The sequence below is a fragment of the Heloderma suspectum genome, chromosome 6, assembly GCF_057233095.1.
Source record: "Heloderma suspectum isolate Gila_16-S chromosome 6, 16-S_ref, whole genome shotgun sequence".
NCBI classification, from domain to species: domain Eukaryota; kingdom Metazoa; phylum Chordata; class Lepidosauria; order Squamata; family Helodermatidae; genus Heloderma; species Heloderma suspectum.
The window spans coordinates 80,417,796-80,434,484 of NC_139463.1; the positions used below are offsets into that span (position 1 = coordinate 80,417,796).

Sequence of the window (16,689 nt, forward strand, 5' to 3'; positions counted from 1 at the left end):
TTGTTGTTGCTGTATAAACCTCTAAACGACTTGGGCTGAGGATAAATAAATAAATACAGAATTTGATGGAGTATTCAATTAATTAATATAAGATTAATGAGGAGGACCCATGTGTGTTGTAGGAGCGCCTGATACTCTTGCTGAACATCAGCACTGCTGAGCATTGCTGAGTCTAGGTGGATGTGGACTTGACCCACGTCTTCGACGGGAGAACACTGGGATCCCAAGCTAAGAACAGGGTATATGTGTTAGAAAATGCTAATGCATATGCATTTGGCACAATGAGTTGCCCACAGGTGCAGCATCAATATATATAAGGATTGTCATAGGGTTCAACAGAGCACTCAAGCTGCACAGTCCCACCTTGATGTGCAGGAGTATATCAAAGGGCATGCTGAGCCGTTATGGTGATTCAGAGGTCAGCATCCATGTCCCCATCTATTCTGTGCAAGTTACTGTATTGCCATCATTTTAAAATATTACATCTCAAAAGCAATCAAAGTAGTAGGAAATTCACATTTTCCTATCCACCTAGACATTTTTTTTTTGATGTCTCATTCATAAAATGCTGTTTAGGTTACCCTTATTTGCATAAGCATTGCTCTGTCATCAGTTTGTCTGGCAAATGGACTCACTTGACAACGAAAGAACCTGCTGTCTGGTTGCAATATTATTAACAGAGCACTGAACTGGTTTCTAAGAAATATCTAGGAGTAGCCAATGTCATCTCTGGAATTCAGTGGGCAGGGAAGATGGTCAGCTGAGCTTATTTAACTTCATATTTGGTTGCGTTGTGGCAGAGAACAGCCAATTTGCAGAACTCACTTTGAAATTTTCAAAATTACTAAACATGATAAGGACTTCCTAAATTTTATAATCTGTTCAAAAATGCAGTGCCTATGTATCTATGGGATCTGTTCTGAATTCTGAGAGTGCCTTGGACTGCAAGAAGATCAAACCAGTCCATACTCCAGGAAATAAAGCCAGACTGCTCACTTGAGGGAATGATATTAAAGGCAAAACTGAAGTACTTTGGCCACATCACGAAAAGACAGGATACCCTGGAGAAGATGCTGATGCTAGGGAAAGTGGAAGGCAAAAGGAAGAGGGGCCGACCAAAGGGCAAGGTGGATGGATGATATTCTGGAGGTGACGGGCTCGACCTTGGGGGAGCTGGAGGTGGCAATGACTGACAGGAAGCTCTGGCATGGGCTGCTCCATGAAGTCACGAAGAGTCGGAAGTGACTGACTGAATAAACAACAACAACAACATAGATCTATGGCAGAGGGGTGGGGTGAGGTGGAATAATCACCTGTCTTGAATTCAGAAATTTTAAAGTCTAAGGTTTTGTTGTTGGTGTATAAAGCCCTAAATAACTTGGGCTGAGGATATTTGAGAAACTGCCTTCTCGCTAACCAGCCTGCCCAGTCACTGATGCCATCAGATGAGGTGCTCCTGCTTGGTCCACATAGATCCGCAGTCCATTTGGATTCCACTCAGAGTTCAATCTGGCTTACTGGCTCTCCCACTTAAGACCTTTTTTTAAAAAAAATAAAAAAGGCTTTCCTGATTGGCTGAAGTCTTATTAGTTTTATTGGCATTAAATATTTTATTCTGTATTTTGATTCTTTTTCTCCCTCTTTTGTTCTTTTATCCTTTTTTAAATTATTATTCACCATCCAGAAATCTTGTGAAATGTAGAGTGATATATACATTCCCTAAAGCAAATAAATACAGAATTTGATGGAGTATTCAATTAATTAATATAAGATTGATGAGGAGGACCCATGTGTGTTGTAGGAGCACCTGATACTCTTGCTGAACATCAGCACTGCTGAGCATTGCTGAGTCTAGGTGGATGTGGACTTGACCCACGTCTTCGATGGGAGAACACTGGGATCCCAAGCTAAGAACAGGGTATATGTGTTAGAAAATGCTAATGCATATGCATTTGGCACAATGAGTTGCCCACAGGTGCAGCATCAATATATATAAGGATTGTCATAGGGTTCAACAGAGCACTCAAGCTGCACAGTCCCACCTTGATGTGCAGGAGTATATCAAAGGGCATGCTGAGCCGTTATGGTGATTCAGAGGTCAGCATCCATGTCCCCATCTATTCTGTGCAAGTTACTGTATTGCCATCATTTTAAAATATTACATCTCAAAAGCAATCAAAGTAGTAGGAAATTCCCATTTTCATATCCACCTAAACATTTTTTTAATGACTCATTTATAAAATACTGTTTATGTTACCCCTATTTGCATAAGCATTGCTCTGTCGTCATTTTGTCTGGCAAATGGACTCACTTGACAATGAAAGAACCTGCTGTCTGGTTGCAATATTTTTAACAGGGCACTGAACTAGTTTCTAAGAAGCAGATGTCGTCTCTGGACTTCAGTGGGCAGGGAAGACTGCCAGCTGAGCAGACTTATTTAATTTCATATTTGGTTGCATTGTGGCAGAGAATGGCCAATTTGCAGAACCCACTTTGAAACTTCCAAACTGCTAAACATGAAGAGGACTTGCTAAATTTTATGATCGATTCAAAAATTGTGTTCTCTCTTTTTTCTTTCTTTTTTTCAAGCAGATATTGCAAGATCCATTTGGTCTCCACCGAATGCATCCTGTAAACCATGGAACAGACTGAATGAGGAAAACAGATGAATATCACAGAATTTATCCTCTTGGGGTTTGGAAAATCCACTCAATGGCAAAATATCATCTTCTTTGTTCTCCTAGTGATCTATATTGTAGCCATGGCTGAGAATGGTCTCATTGTAATTTTAATTGTAGTCAATCAGCATCTTCATACACCCATGTATTTCTTCCTGGGAAACTTGTCGTGTCTAGAGACTTGCTATATCTCAAATATTGTACCCAAAATGATGGAGGGTTTGTTGACTAATGAAATGGCAATTTCATTCAGTGGCTGTTTTGCACAATTCTTTTTCTTTGGCTATTTAATGGCAACTGAATGTTATCTCCTCTCGGTAATGTCGTATGATCGGTATTTAGCGATATGCAAACCATTGCACTATGCAACTAGCATGAATGCACAAAGGTGCATCCAACTTGCAGCTTCCTCATGGATAAATGGACTTATAGCAACTTTAATCCTGATGATTTTCATGCTACAGTTAACATACTGTGGCCCCAATGAAATCAATCATTATTTCTGTGATTCTGTTCCACTTATAAAACTTTCTTGTAGTGACACCAGCCTCGTGGAGCTTACGAGTTTGATCCTGGCATTTGTATTTACCCTGCCACCTTTTCTCCTGACCTTGACATCCTATATATACATAATAAGTACTATCTTGGGGATTCCTTCTACTACTGGGAGGAAAAAGGCCTTTTCCACTTGTTCCTCTCACCTCATCGTGGTTTCCACCTTCTACGGAGCTATCATGATTGTGTATATGTTACCAAAAACTGAAGCCCTAAGTGATCTGAACAAAGTTTTGTCTCTGTTGTATACAGTCCTGCCCCCTGTTGCAAATCCTGTGATTTACAGCTTGAGAAATAAGGAGGTGAAGGATGCCATAGTGGAAGTATTTAGAAGATTTCTCATTTTCCCAAGAAGTCAGAGAGACTTGTTGACAAGTCAGAGAGGCTTGTTGAAAGAGGGGTAGTGACGCAAAATTAGAATCAGAATTAGAGTAGAGAATAGTTCCTGTGGCTATTCTATCATTTATTTATTTATTTAATTAATTTTAATGGGGCATATCAAAATAGTGTGCAATTTGACCTTGCTAAACTAGTGACTATGATGCACATGGCTAATCAAAAATGGATGTGCTTGTATGACACACACTTATTACATAGGTGACATAGTTGAAGATCTGTGTGTTTTTTAATAAAAACAACAACAGCACAATACAATATAAACATGGAAACAGATTTTAATGATTAATTACTTTTTAAAACTTTGATATTTAGAATAAATACATTTTCATTATTTGAATATTGTGATACTTAATTCTTTGAATCGGATGTAGAACTTTGGCTGTTGGACATCTTTCCAATTCAAAATGGTTTTGCATTGACCTAACAAGCATCTATGTCTTCGTCAAATGTCCTTTCTTTGCTTCAGAAATCTATAAGTTTAAGGCTGGAGTGGATTACTTCATCATTTGGCCAATCTCCTTGTGTAGGAGACATTATCCTGACCATGCATATGTTACCATTACTTTGCCTGGGTTTCCCCTGAAACTCAGACCATTTCCCTGCTTCATTCCTTTATCGTTCATCTGGTTTCATCTGTCCTGTGTTCTGCTCCTCTTGAATTCTGGTTTTCTTTAGAGACTTTCCAAAATTGATTCTGGAATATGAGCATGCACAGTCTGCCACAGCTTTCAGTTCCTCAATTAATTTGCATCCCACCGCCCCCACTCTCTGTTCCCCAATACACTCCTGCACACTGATAAAAAGAATCTTGATGTTATGTATAAAATCACGTCAAGATGGGATGCTAAATGCTCAGAGGAGGAGGAGGAGGAGGAGTTTTTCTATTACTGTGCACATGCAAATTGGTAATGTAGAGGGAGAGATAAAGCATGAATAAACTGAAGGACACCAAAGCTGTAGCAACTGTGCATGGACAGTACTTTGTACAAAATTTGTGCAGGGGACAGGGATGGAACAGTAGATAATTCGTAATACATTAGACCAGTTAATTCAGAACTCCAAAATCTATGGAGATATTCACATAAGATTTTAAGAAGCATCCCTAGTTTTATCCTGTGGCTACCAGGCTACCCAAACAATGAGTTTACATGTGATAAATATAAGGAGGAAGAGAAGTATAGTGTGTATGTCTATGAGAGATATAGGAAAGTTAGAGGAAGTCTTTGTAGGGGAAAGATGTGGAGATGAGTCGTCCAATGCTCATCCTATCAGTGTGAGTGAATAATGGAGTTTATCTGAGGGAAGAACGGGATAAATTTTACAGACAGAAAGACAGATGAGTATAGTAAAAAGGCATTAGAAGGCTGTGGCTGCTGAAGAAAAAAGGGGTCATATGTGTTAGTTCCACAGCTGAATAAGGAAAGCATATAGATAACCTCCCCCCAAAAACTATTGCTTCAGTCAGAACTGGAAAAAAAATTCACAGTATTCCTTATTACTTTACATTGTGTAGCACAGTCATTTACATTAACCATCTAAGGATGCTATCCTATGTTCACTTGCTTTAGAATATGCCTTTTTGAAATCAGTGTGACTTACTTAAGAGTAAAGACATAAGGTCAACTTGTATTGTGCACTATGTGTTATTTTGGAATTCACGTACAATCTATAACTGTAAGTATGGGAAATTAATCCAGTGGAAACTATGGGGAATTAAATAAATGGAGGAGTTCTCCTCTTTGGAGGAAGCGACTTCCTCAATGAAAGGAAACTCCTCCACATTCAACCTACTAATTATACAGATAGAAGTTGAGACATTTATTTGTTTGTTTGTTTGTTTCTATACTGCCCAATAGCTGAAGCTCTCTGGGTGGTTCACACACACACACACACACACACACACACACACACTGATGGTCATGCTAATCCATGATTGTAATTATTGTGCAATAGAATACAAATTGCGAGCAGAGACAGCGTAATGAAGAGACAGACAACAAAAGCTTTGATTGAAATTGGTCCACATTTATTGAAATATTTGCATAGGGGAAACCTAGGGTGGGCACTGAATGTGCCAGCGGCTAGCTGACACTTTTCATGGGCGAAAACATGCCCAGCCTGAGGGGTGGCGTGTCAGCATTGCCACCCCTCCGGACTGCCCCTTATGGGGGAGGTAGATCTTCCCTTGTCACCCCCTCCTGGGCCGCCAAGCTCCTGGGTGAGTGAGATGATTCAGTCTCCCATGCAACCCTCCCCCCCCCCGCTGAGCTGCAAAATCCATTTGGGAGGCCTCAGGCATCACCTGCCGCCATATGGTGCACCTGAATGCTCACCATCCCTAAGCTCTTTCTTCTTTGCCCGTCCTAGCTGCCAACTGAAATGTGACCTAGACTGAGAATTAGACCAGAGGCAGATTTACTTAAAGGACACAGCCAACCCCATTAACAGTGTGAAGTAGGCAAAAAGACACACGGTCCCAACCAATCGGACTGTGAGCCAAAAATTCCTACTTGGCTCCCAGAAGGGTATCCAGCTGGCGCCCACACTGCTTAAGGGAGGGAGGGAGGGAGCCACGTGAGCGAGAGACAGCTTGGGAGGTGTGCGGAGCATAAAAAGTCTTTTCCGGCCCCTCCCTTTTGGAGTGGCACTACGGGGGATGCCCAATGGCAACCCATGACGTCTCCTCACCCCACCCGTCCACAATGTGGGGGTAGGGCATATCTAGGGAGTTTTCCCAAAATATAGACATGAACTAATATTGTTGTGAAATGTTCATGTTTCTGCGGTACATTGTCTCTAAACTGCACAATGCTCATACATTGCCCCTTCCAGCTCCATGATACTATGATTCTACCACAGCATCATATTTACATATTACACTGATAAATAGAATAATATATTGTTATGATACCATTCCTTTAAACAATTTCTTTCTCCATATTAGCAGAAACATGGAGTTGCCACTCACAATCCAATGTCCCCCTTTATGTGTGCATGTACTGAAGGTTTCCATACACAACTTCCTACTTCAGTTGCCATGAAAAAAACAAATGGAACATAGCTCTGGGAAGGAGCTATGCTGTTTGTGGTTTGCTTGTGGAGTTTTTTTTTTTTTTAATGGATCATAATGACTATATACTGATATACATATTATTAGTGCTCCAAGAACACAGTAAACATTGAGAACTTTACCTTCACAAGTGGGACCGGCAATAAAATGTTGCAGTGTGGGGTGCAAAGGAAACACAGTTCTACAGACACACTAAGAACACATCAAGAATCTCAAATAAGACAGGCTTGATTCATAAAGCGTTCCTGAATTAAGTTAAAATAGGGAAGGGTCCGAATTTTCATTGGTTCATTTTTCATAAGAATTTAGGAAAAATTTAGGGATGTACAAAAGTCTTACCTGTTCGATGGGGTGATTCGCGGTGGGGGGGAGGCGCTCCACCCCCCCCCTGAAATCCTAACCAGGCCAGCTCCGCTCCGCGGCAACTCTGAGGAGTCGCCGGCCGGGTGTATTCGCAGGCACTGTGTGGAGCCTGCAGACGCAAATGGCAGCGGCTATGATGGCCGCCATTTGCGTTCCTCTTTTTTGGCCATGATAGGCTATGTAAATGTTTACGTAGCCTCTCACAGCAAAAAAAAAACCAGGGGCACAAATGGTTTAGTGGCCACATTTGTGCCCCTGTCTTTCGCCTTGATAGCCTACGTAAATATTGCGTTTACATAAATATTACGAAAATATTGTATCCCCTTTTTTTTGCCGTGATAGGCTACATAAGTATTTACATAGCCTATCATGGCAAAAATAGGGAAGCAAATGGTGGCCGCAGATGTGGCCGCCATTCTCAAAGCAGCGCGAACAGCACCAGGTAAGTGCTTCATTTCGCGCACCTTTCTCAGGGTGGTGGGGTGGGGTGCTTCGTTCCACCACAGATTTCAGGGGGCTGAATGCACTGGCATTCAGCCTCACCAAGATCCATGGTGGAATTCTCTGACATCCCTAGAAAATTTACAGATTCCTTCATATTCAGGTACTGAAAGAATTTAAGATGTTTTTTTTTAAAAAAAAATGAATGTAGGAGAACCTGAAACTGATAGATCTGTTCATTTGAGTATTTAGCTTTTAAACATCTGGGCTTGAATAACTACATATTCAACCATGTTAATTTTGACTCCAGGTTGCCATCTTTTCTTTCTTTCTTTCTTTTTCTTTCTTTCTTTCTTTTTTATGACATGCTCCTCATCTTTAACTTCTACATGGCAGGCCTGTACATCGTGGTGTTATCCATGCGGGAAATGGCTGTACCTATTGAATTTGTCCAATATAGATAAACTGAAAAAAACATTTCATTACATTTTTTAAAAATAAAACATTCACCAACATTCACAAATTTCTTCATATTTAGGATAGAGAGAGCTTGAGATTTAACAATTCACATGCAGGAGAAAGCGGAACTGACAGATTTGTCTATTTCTAGTTAAAAAGTTCATATTTGCTGGTAACTGGCTTTCCTATGGGAAACACATCACAAGAGCCCTGTTAAGGACTCTGATGTTTCACCATCATGTGATTTACTATATATTACTTAAAGTCAAGGTGGGGCTATTCCAGATTCAATGCCTGCCTAAGGAACTTCCACTCTGGCTTGAAAGTGGGCATTTAATTTATGCATTATTTTATATGAGCATTGATGCATTTTTGCAAGTTTTTGTCTGTACATTACACCTCTGGACTTATCATTGTGTGGACATCTCCATTCACCTGAAACGTAAAATCATATCACAATAGGGAGGAGAGGGGGATGTAAATGGTCTCTGTCTCTCTGCCGCCAACGTCATCTTTATTTTTATCACTTTTATTAATTTAGCACTATTTAAAGGAAATGCAAAAGCATTTTATATTTGTGGAAAAAAGTTTAAGTAAGTTGTATAGGTTTATTTCACAACATAAACCAATCTGATCTGAGCAGGAGAGGATCTGAAGTAGGATATAGTTTATTTAGAAAGCATGGATAGGGCAAGCAACCTGTCTGTCTGTCTGTCTGTCTGTCTGTCTGTCTGTCTGTCTGTCTCATTACTCTAGTGGTCAGGGATCCAGTAAGGCCAGTATGGTTAAACTTGGATAGGCTAGTCCAACAATAATAGATGATCACTGAGAATGAAGGATTGATTTATTCATTTATCACACTTTTAGACTGTCCAATATCCAAAGTTATCTGGTGGTATACACTACATTAAAAGCATAAAATATAAAGAATGACACTTGTAGATGTTTCCATGTAAATATAACTGTAGATTATTAAAAAACATTTCAGCTTGCTGTAAAGACCTTCTGTTACTACCTAGTTTTCCTTGTTTTCTTTTTCATGATCATCCATATTTGGTGTTCTTTCTTTGTTTGGTTGTTTTTAACAAAGGACAGAAAGAAAATGTTTAATCAAATGTCTGTGGGTGAGTTTCTATTTCTGGAATTTTCTACCATGCAGGAGCTGCAGCTGCTACATTTTGCCACATTCCTTCTCATTTACCTTGCAACCCTGATAGGAGGAAATCTCCTCATCATTACAACCATGTCCCTTGATTGCCACCTTCATTCCCCTATGTACTTCTTCCTCACAAACCTTTCCTTTCTTGACATCTCCTACATCTCTGTCACCATTCCCAAATCCATGGTGAATGCCTTGATCAACTCCAGACAAATCTCTTTCTCAGGATGTGATGCCCAGGTCTACTTGGTCATCACTTTTACAGATGCAGAATTGTTCTTACTCACGGCAATGGCTTATGACCGCTATGCTGCCATCTGCTACCCTTTGCATTACAGGGTGAACATGAACTGGAGCATGTGTGTGGTGAAATGGCAGCTGGTTGCTGGATTGGTAGCATGCTCTATTCCACTGTGCATACCACTAATACCTTCAGGCTATCCTTTTGTCAATCCAATAAAATTGATCAGTTTTTCTGTGATGTCCCACAGCTGCTGAAGATTTCCTGTTCAGATACACGTGCCAATGATATCTCAATGTTTGTCCTGGGTTATTCATTAGCATCTATATGCTTGTCTATAATATTTGTTTCATATGTTTATATCTTTTCCACCGTGCTAAAAATACCTTCTATCCATGGAAGATACAAAGCTTTCTCAACCTGCCTTCTACACCTGGTCATTGTCTGTCTATTTATGGGCACTGGAGCCTTTACATATACAAGGCCAAGATCAGCATCCTCAGTTGGTCAAGACATTGCAGCTGCTATCCTCTGTTCTGTGGTGCCTCCATTGATAAATCCAATCATTTATAGACTAAGGAACAAACAACTAAAAAGGGCCTTGAAAAAATTAATGAAAGAGTTAAAATTCCCCACAACAAAATTTATTATTTTATAGTGTTCTACCTGTGTGTCCCAGCCCTCGTTTAATCTTCCACAACCCTTGCTCAATGGAACTATCCACTTCATCTAGCATCTAAAGAACTAGGAGGAGGAGACTTGTGTAATTGTGTGTGTGGGGGTGATCATTTGTAACATGAATAAAGTTTCATGTTACTAGGGGGGCCCGTCAGACCTGTTTGACTGGGGGATTTATATATAATACAAATAAGAACTATAGAGGCAAATGCATTTACTTGTGGGTACTTCAGGTTTTATTCACAGAATGGCCAACAATAGTTAGTTTACCCAGTAAACTCCATGAGCAAGAATTCTTAGATCTGAAAAGATTAAAATCCACGTTGTACAGAAAGGAAAGGATCAATCACAAAAATATGGATACACATAATGTGGGGAAAATATTGTGCATCAAGCAACACACACACACACACACACACACACACACTTTTTGAAATAGATAATAATACTTCCTGTATTTTTTTCTTGGGTTGGATCCCAATTTAGTGATATTTAGAGTATATTTACGTAGGCTAAAACAGCGAATCAAAAAGGAACACAAATTGCGCCCACTACGCAATTTGCGTTCCCCTCTATTTTTGCCGTAATAGTCTACGTAAATATTCATGTAGACTAAGACGGCCAAAAATAAGGAACGCAAATGGTGGCTACCGTAGCCGCCGCCATTTGTGTATGCCTTTTTTTTTTTTAACCCAGACGTGATAGGCTACGTAAGTCTTTATGTAGCCTATCACGTCTATGGGGGGGGGGGAGGAAAAGACCAGACTGCAAATGGCAGCGGTGGCAGCCTGTCAGAAGACCAACCGCCGCTGCTGCCTGCAGCTGCCGCTGGAGCCACCACCATCCGGAACATCCACCCCAGGTAAGTCTCGTCCCAGGGGGGATCCGTGGGGGGTGGCAGGGGGGTGGCAGGCCGTTCCGCCATGGATTTCAGGGGGCAGAATGCCAGTGCATTTGGCCTCACTGAAATCTGTGGCAGAATTCTCCGCCATCCCTAGTTTATTCTAAGCTTGAGTAACACTGAATCCGACCTCATGTGTGTATGTGTGTGGTTTGGAGAAGGTATTTAGATTATAGACAATTAATCCAAATCAGTTTCTTTGATGACCATCAGCAATCTACTTCCTTGAAGACCTCTGCTCCCAAAATGGAGCACATTCTAATTAGTGAAGATGGAAAGGGTGCTGTTCTAGGGTTCACATCTTTCTTAACCACACATGGGAGCATTATGCACTCCACAGAACCCTCCTCCCCTGAATTCCCTGTATTGGTGCACCACGGATGTGCCTGCTATGTCACAACACGGCTGGCAATTCACAGCAAAACAAGGCTCTCCCTTTTTGGCACTAGGCAAAGACCTTCTTATTCTCTCAGGCCTTTTAATCCTTTGTATGTTTCTACGACTATGTTGTCTTTTATGATGCTTTACATCCTATCTATCTATCTATCTATCTATCTATCTATCTGTGATGCCTCATTTAGCCTCCACTGCTTTTAATTGATGGCTTTATTATGCTGCCATTGATTTGATAGATATGGATTTTGGCTTTTAGATGTATTTTTACTGTGCATTGACCTGAGAGCTTTTACCTAAATACATACATACAATCATGTTAGGAATATAGTCTGTGTAATGGGAACCTGGAAAAGAGCATACTGCTGGGTGTAACAATATGAAGCATGGGAAAGCCTGAATGTTGTCATAATGGAAGTGCAATAGTAGGAACCACAGAGAGGGGGAAGGATTGTGCTTGACCTTTTTTTTTTATCATGGTGGGTGCAATTTGTATCATGAATGAATACATTTAATGAATGGAATTTAAAGCATTTTTATTAGACTGGAAATCTTATAACTAGACATATGTGTCTATATGATTGCCTTGCAGAACTTGGTGCCTGGCAAGCAATCCAGCATCCTCAGAATCTAGCATTTCATTTTCATCTGAACTAAAAGCAAGCTTCAGCCTTACTTTTGGCTGAATCATGCTAATGAAGTTTATCATCTTCCTGTGGAGTAAATGGAGTTGAATATTACATTATACCACACTTTAGGGGCCTTTTTGCCATGAGACCATGTTGGGAAAATGGGGAAGGAATGCCCTTACACTTGTCACTTGTGGAGATGGGACATGTGAACATGCGTATGGACACTAGGGATGTCTGTTGCTTGGAAATCCGGCACTTCAGAGGCTCTATGAACTTCCTCTGTGGCCTACCTGACTCAGCTTGCATTTGTGAGCTGAGCCATAAGTTTTCCCCAAATGCTGGGGACTTTTTGCATATTTGGGGATGTATGTATGTGGGGGGGGGGGTCAGACCACAATTTGGGCAAATAGGGATTTGCGCAAATTGTGGCTGAAATGTGCTCAAATTGAAGGTGTATTTGTGCAGATTAAAGACACAGAAAATCTGCTAACTGGCCCAATTCGCTGCAGCCCAAGTCAGGCCAATCAGCAGAAAATGGACCAAAAGTCTGGGGAGCCGAACCAATGAAAGCTCATTGAGCTCCACCCCCCAAACAGATTGCTCCAACAGCCCTAATGAACACATGTAGCATCTGCACACCAGCCAATACAGTGGGTGAGCTTGGCACTATAAAAGGCTCCTCTGCTCAGTATTGGTCCTCCTTCTATTCCGCTCAGCATCTACCCACTTTATAAGACTCAGCATAGGTGTTACTGGTACATTCAGAGCCAGGAATTTGTGGACTTCATTAGCTAAGGAATACAGGGTTTTTCACCTACTTGGCACTGATCCGAGAAGGGCATTGTAGGGGTTTAGAAAGGGTGGCACAGGTTGGTCAAAATGGCAGGGCAGTGCCAGGAAGAGAACAGCAGGCCACCCATTGGTGGGCATCTACAGCCACCTTTATGGCGAAAGGGGATTCCCTAGACTCATCCTTGAGGGCTGTGGGATCCAAGGACCAAGACAGGAACTCCTTGAAGGCCTAAGTGGAGCACACACATGAAATAATGGGGTTTGAGGGCTGATGGACTGGGAGGGCCTCCCTCAACCAAAAGGTGGCTGGCTGGATGTTAGTATATATTCTACTTGCACCTGGGACAGGGTAGGGAGAAGGCTGTCAAGCAAACCTTGCATGATTAATTCCCACAAGTTCATTTGTCCTGTTGTAGATATTCATTTGGCAAATTAAATAAAGTTGTGGTCCTCCTTCACCCAATACCTATGTCTAAGGATGTACGAAAGTCACTTACCTTTCCGCGGATTATGTTGATGGTGGGGGGGAGGCGTTCCGTCCCTCCCCCCGGAATCCTCGACAGGGGGGGAGGAGATCCGGTCCTCCCCCCCGGAATCCTCCACGGCCGGCTGTGCTCCACGGCAGCTCTGCGGAGCAGCCAGCCAGGCCCAGCCCAGCCCAGAGCCGTCCACAGCCGGATTTCCAGCCGCGGAGGGCTCTGGGAAAAAAACAAAACAAAAGATCTTTACGTAGGCTAAAACATAAATCTTTACGTAGGCTAAAATGGTGAATCAGAAAGGGACGCAAATAGCGCCTGCTATGCTATTTGCGTTCCCCTTTATTTTCGCCATCATAGTCTACGTAAATATTTACTTAGATTAAGATGGCCAAAAATAAGGAATGCAAATGGCGGCAGCGTACGTGGGGTTTTTTTTTTAACCCAGCCATGATAGGCTACGTAAATCTTTACGTAGCCTATCACGTCATTTTTTGTTTTTAACCCAGCCATGATAGGCTACGTAAATCTTTACATAGCCTATCACGTCGTTTTTTGTGGGTTTTTTTTTTACAAGACAAATGGTGGTGGCGGCAGCCGGTCGGAAGACCAGCCGCTGCCGCTGCCGGAGCCACCGCCGGAGCCGCCGCCGGAGCCGCTGCCACCCGGAAGATCTGCCCCAGGTAAGTCTCGTCCCAGGGGGGATCCGCAGGGAGGGCAGGGGGGGGCAGGCCATTCCGCCACAGATTTCAGGGGGCCGAATGCACTGGCATTCGGCCTCACCGAGATCCGTGGCGGAATTCTCTGACATCCTTACCTATGTCTCACCTCTTTCTTCCAGCCAGGTGATAAATCCACATATGCATGACCGAGATGAGAACAACTAAACGTTCAGGCTTAATGAAGATATTGAGTATTAATAATGCTTAAAGCTGCTATATAGCTTTCAAGATGATACAATAATAAGTAGAACCTGAGTAACAAAGTGGGACTGTCTAAAACAAATGAACAGCACCCACATTTACACTCCTTGCAACCAAACCCATCATGTGTCATAGTAACCAAATGGAAGGGATGAGAACTTGTGCACTATTTAAGAATTATTAGATTTAAGAATCACATGCAACTATTTTGACATTGAACTATTATTATGTGATTAGTGTTGGGAAAGAAATGAATGTATATGCAAAATAGTTGCCAATCCCTAAATGGGGCTGAACACCAAGGAAAGGAAAGGGTCCTCCTGTGCAAGCACCGAGTCATTGCTGACTCCTAGAGGGATGCCGCTTGCGCTGGCGTTTTCATGGCAGACTATAGTGGGGTGGTTTGCCATTGCCTTCCCCAGTCGTGACTACCTTTCCCCCAGCAAGCTGGGTACTCATTTTACCGACCTCGGAAGGATGGAAGGCCGAGTTGACCTGAGCCGGCTACACGAGACCCAGCTTCCGCTGGGATCGAACTCAGGTCGTGGGGAGAGTTTCAGTTGCAATACTGCTGCCTACCACTCTGCGCCACACAAGGCTCTGAACACCAAACTGATGTGAATGAATAACAGACCAGCTACTCGTCATAACAGACACAAGAGGGTGGCAGAGGACAACATATAGCAATGGCTAAGTCTGCTACAGCAGTCAGAAGTGTGCAGCAGAGAGTGAAAAATGGCATGAATGCTTTATAATGGACACCAGGGTGCAGATATTGCTGGGAAAATATGTTACCATTTCATCCAGACATATAGAATTGTAGTTGAAATATAAGTGAAATGTTGAGCCTGTCTAAGGGTTTCTTTACAGGTTCAATCCCCTAAGCATGTTGAGGGAAGTCAAAAGGAGTTTAGGAAAAGGTAGCAAAATTCGATGGCTGAAAATAATTCAAAAAGTAGAAAACTGAAAGGGGAGGCACTCTATGCACAAAACATCAACAAGGAAAAAATGCAAAGTGCCTCTGGGTATGGACTATAATAATAATGTATTTATTGTGCAGATCTCTAAAATACTTATGGACTACACAAATTGTTTATTGTTTATTGAGCATAACAAACAATTTTTATAGCCCACGGGTATTTTAGAGATCTTCACAATAAATGTGAGAGCCAGTGTGGTGTAGCGGCTAGAGTGCTGGACTGGGAGTCAGGAGATCCAGGTCCTAGCTCCCACTCGGCCATGGAAGCTCACTGGGTGACTTTGGGCCAGTCACAGACTCTCAGCCCAACCTACCTCACAGGGTTGTTGTTGTGAGGATAAAATGGAGGAGGAGGATTATGTACGCCACCTTGAGTTCCTCGGAGGAAAAAAGGCAGAATATAAATGTAATAAATGCAAATAAATAAAAAAAATAATTTATTTATGTATTATTGATAATACTAAATTATTACAGTCCATACTCAGAGGTGCTTCGGATTTTTTTTTTCCTTTTCGATTTTTTTTTTGGGGGGGGGAAATAATTCAACACATCCCTAGGTTATCACTGGATAATGCCTAAAATGAGATTCAAAAGAAAAAATGTTGATGTTTCTCATCAGTGAAGCATCGAGGTAAAAATTGCAAGGGATTTCAAAAAGAGTTTTTAAAGGCTAGCATATATGGGGGGGGGTATCCCTAATAAAAATGTCATCCTCAATCATCTTATCACATCCCCCTCATCAGGGCAGGATTCCAACAATGGTTAAGACTGTTCTGGCCTAGTGATCATCAGTTTTTCAGTCTCGGTTGGGACCCAGCTTGAATCCCATTCACCAAGAGGAGACCCATGGTTGTGTTTGTTTTTACAACTCTACCCCGCCCCCTTCTTCTTCCTATCTGACTTTTTTTGCTGCTGGTGCCGATTCTGCTGAAGTGGCCGACATAAGGATGGAAAAATCTGTCAATTTCAATTTCTCTCAGATTCACATGGTTCCCAGTTGTAAATTCAGTAACCTTGAAGTTTGTGAATTTCTCCAGTCTTAAGTTTGGTTCATCTTGAACTTTGATAATTTATCCATTAAAAAAAAAAAAAAAATTGGTTAGTCACTGACTGTAATATTCTTTTTAAAGTTTGCATGAAACTTTATAAGCATTGTTTGGCTCTTTTCTCCTAACACATGCATTTTGTATGGATTTTTGTGTGTGTGTGCCTAATACACACTTTTGTTTTACAAGCAGTTATCCTAATATAATGCATATTTAAACATCTTTCCTTTGATATACACATTTTACATGCAGTTTTGATTGAACTCCATTCTGAATTGGTAAAAGTACAAATTTCGAAGGATAACTGGGTTTTGATTTGCATTATGATTAAAAATGTGGTATTAGGTAAGTTTGCATTAAAATATATACTGTAGATTCCCCCCCACACCCTATGCACTGCAGCAATTTCAGAATTCCCCACCAATGTGCATGTTTTTTGTGTTTTTTTACCATTTGCACTCATATTTTGTTCCCAGAAAGTAGCAATAAAAATGCTTTTCTTTT

General features: G+C 41.4%; 1 protein-coding gene and 1 pseudogene across 1 annotated transcript; both read left to right on the plus strand.

Moving 5' to 3' along the window:
- The first annotated feature begins 2,638 nt into the window (after nucleotides 1-2,638).
- On the plus strand, nucleotides 2,639-3,637 carry LOC146341402 (olfactory receptor 6Z7-like). Its single transcript, XM_084807424.1, has one exon. It carries the CDS (start codon nucleotides 2,666-2,668, stop codon nucleotides 3,635-3,637), a length of 972 nt encoding a protein of 323 aa, XP_084663550.1. The 5' UTR covers nucleotides 2,639-2,665.
- A 5,430-nt stretch (nucleotides 3,638-9,067) lies between these two features.
- Nucleotides 9,068-10,023, plus strand: LOC146341403 (olfactory receptor 14C36-like; annotated as a pseudogene).
- Nucleotides 10,024-16,689: the final 6,666 nt, after the last annotated feature.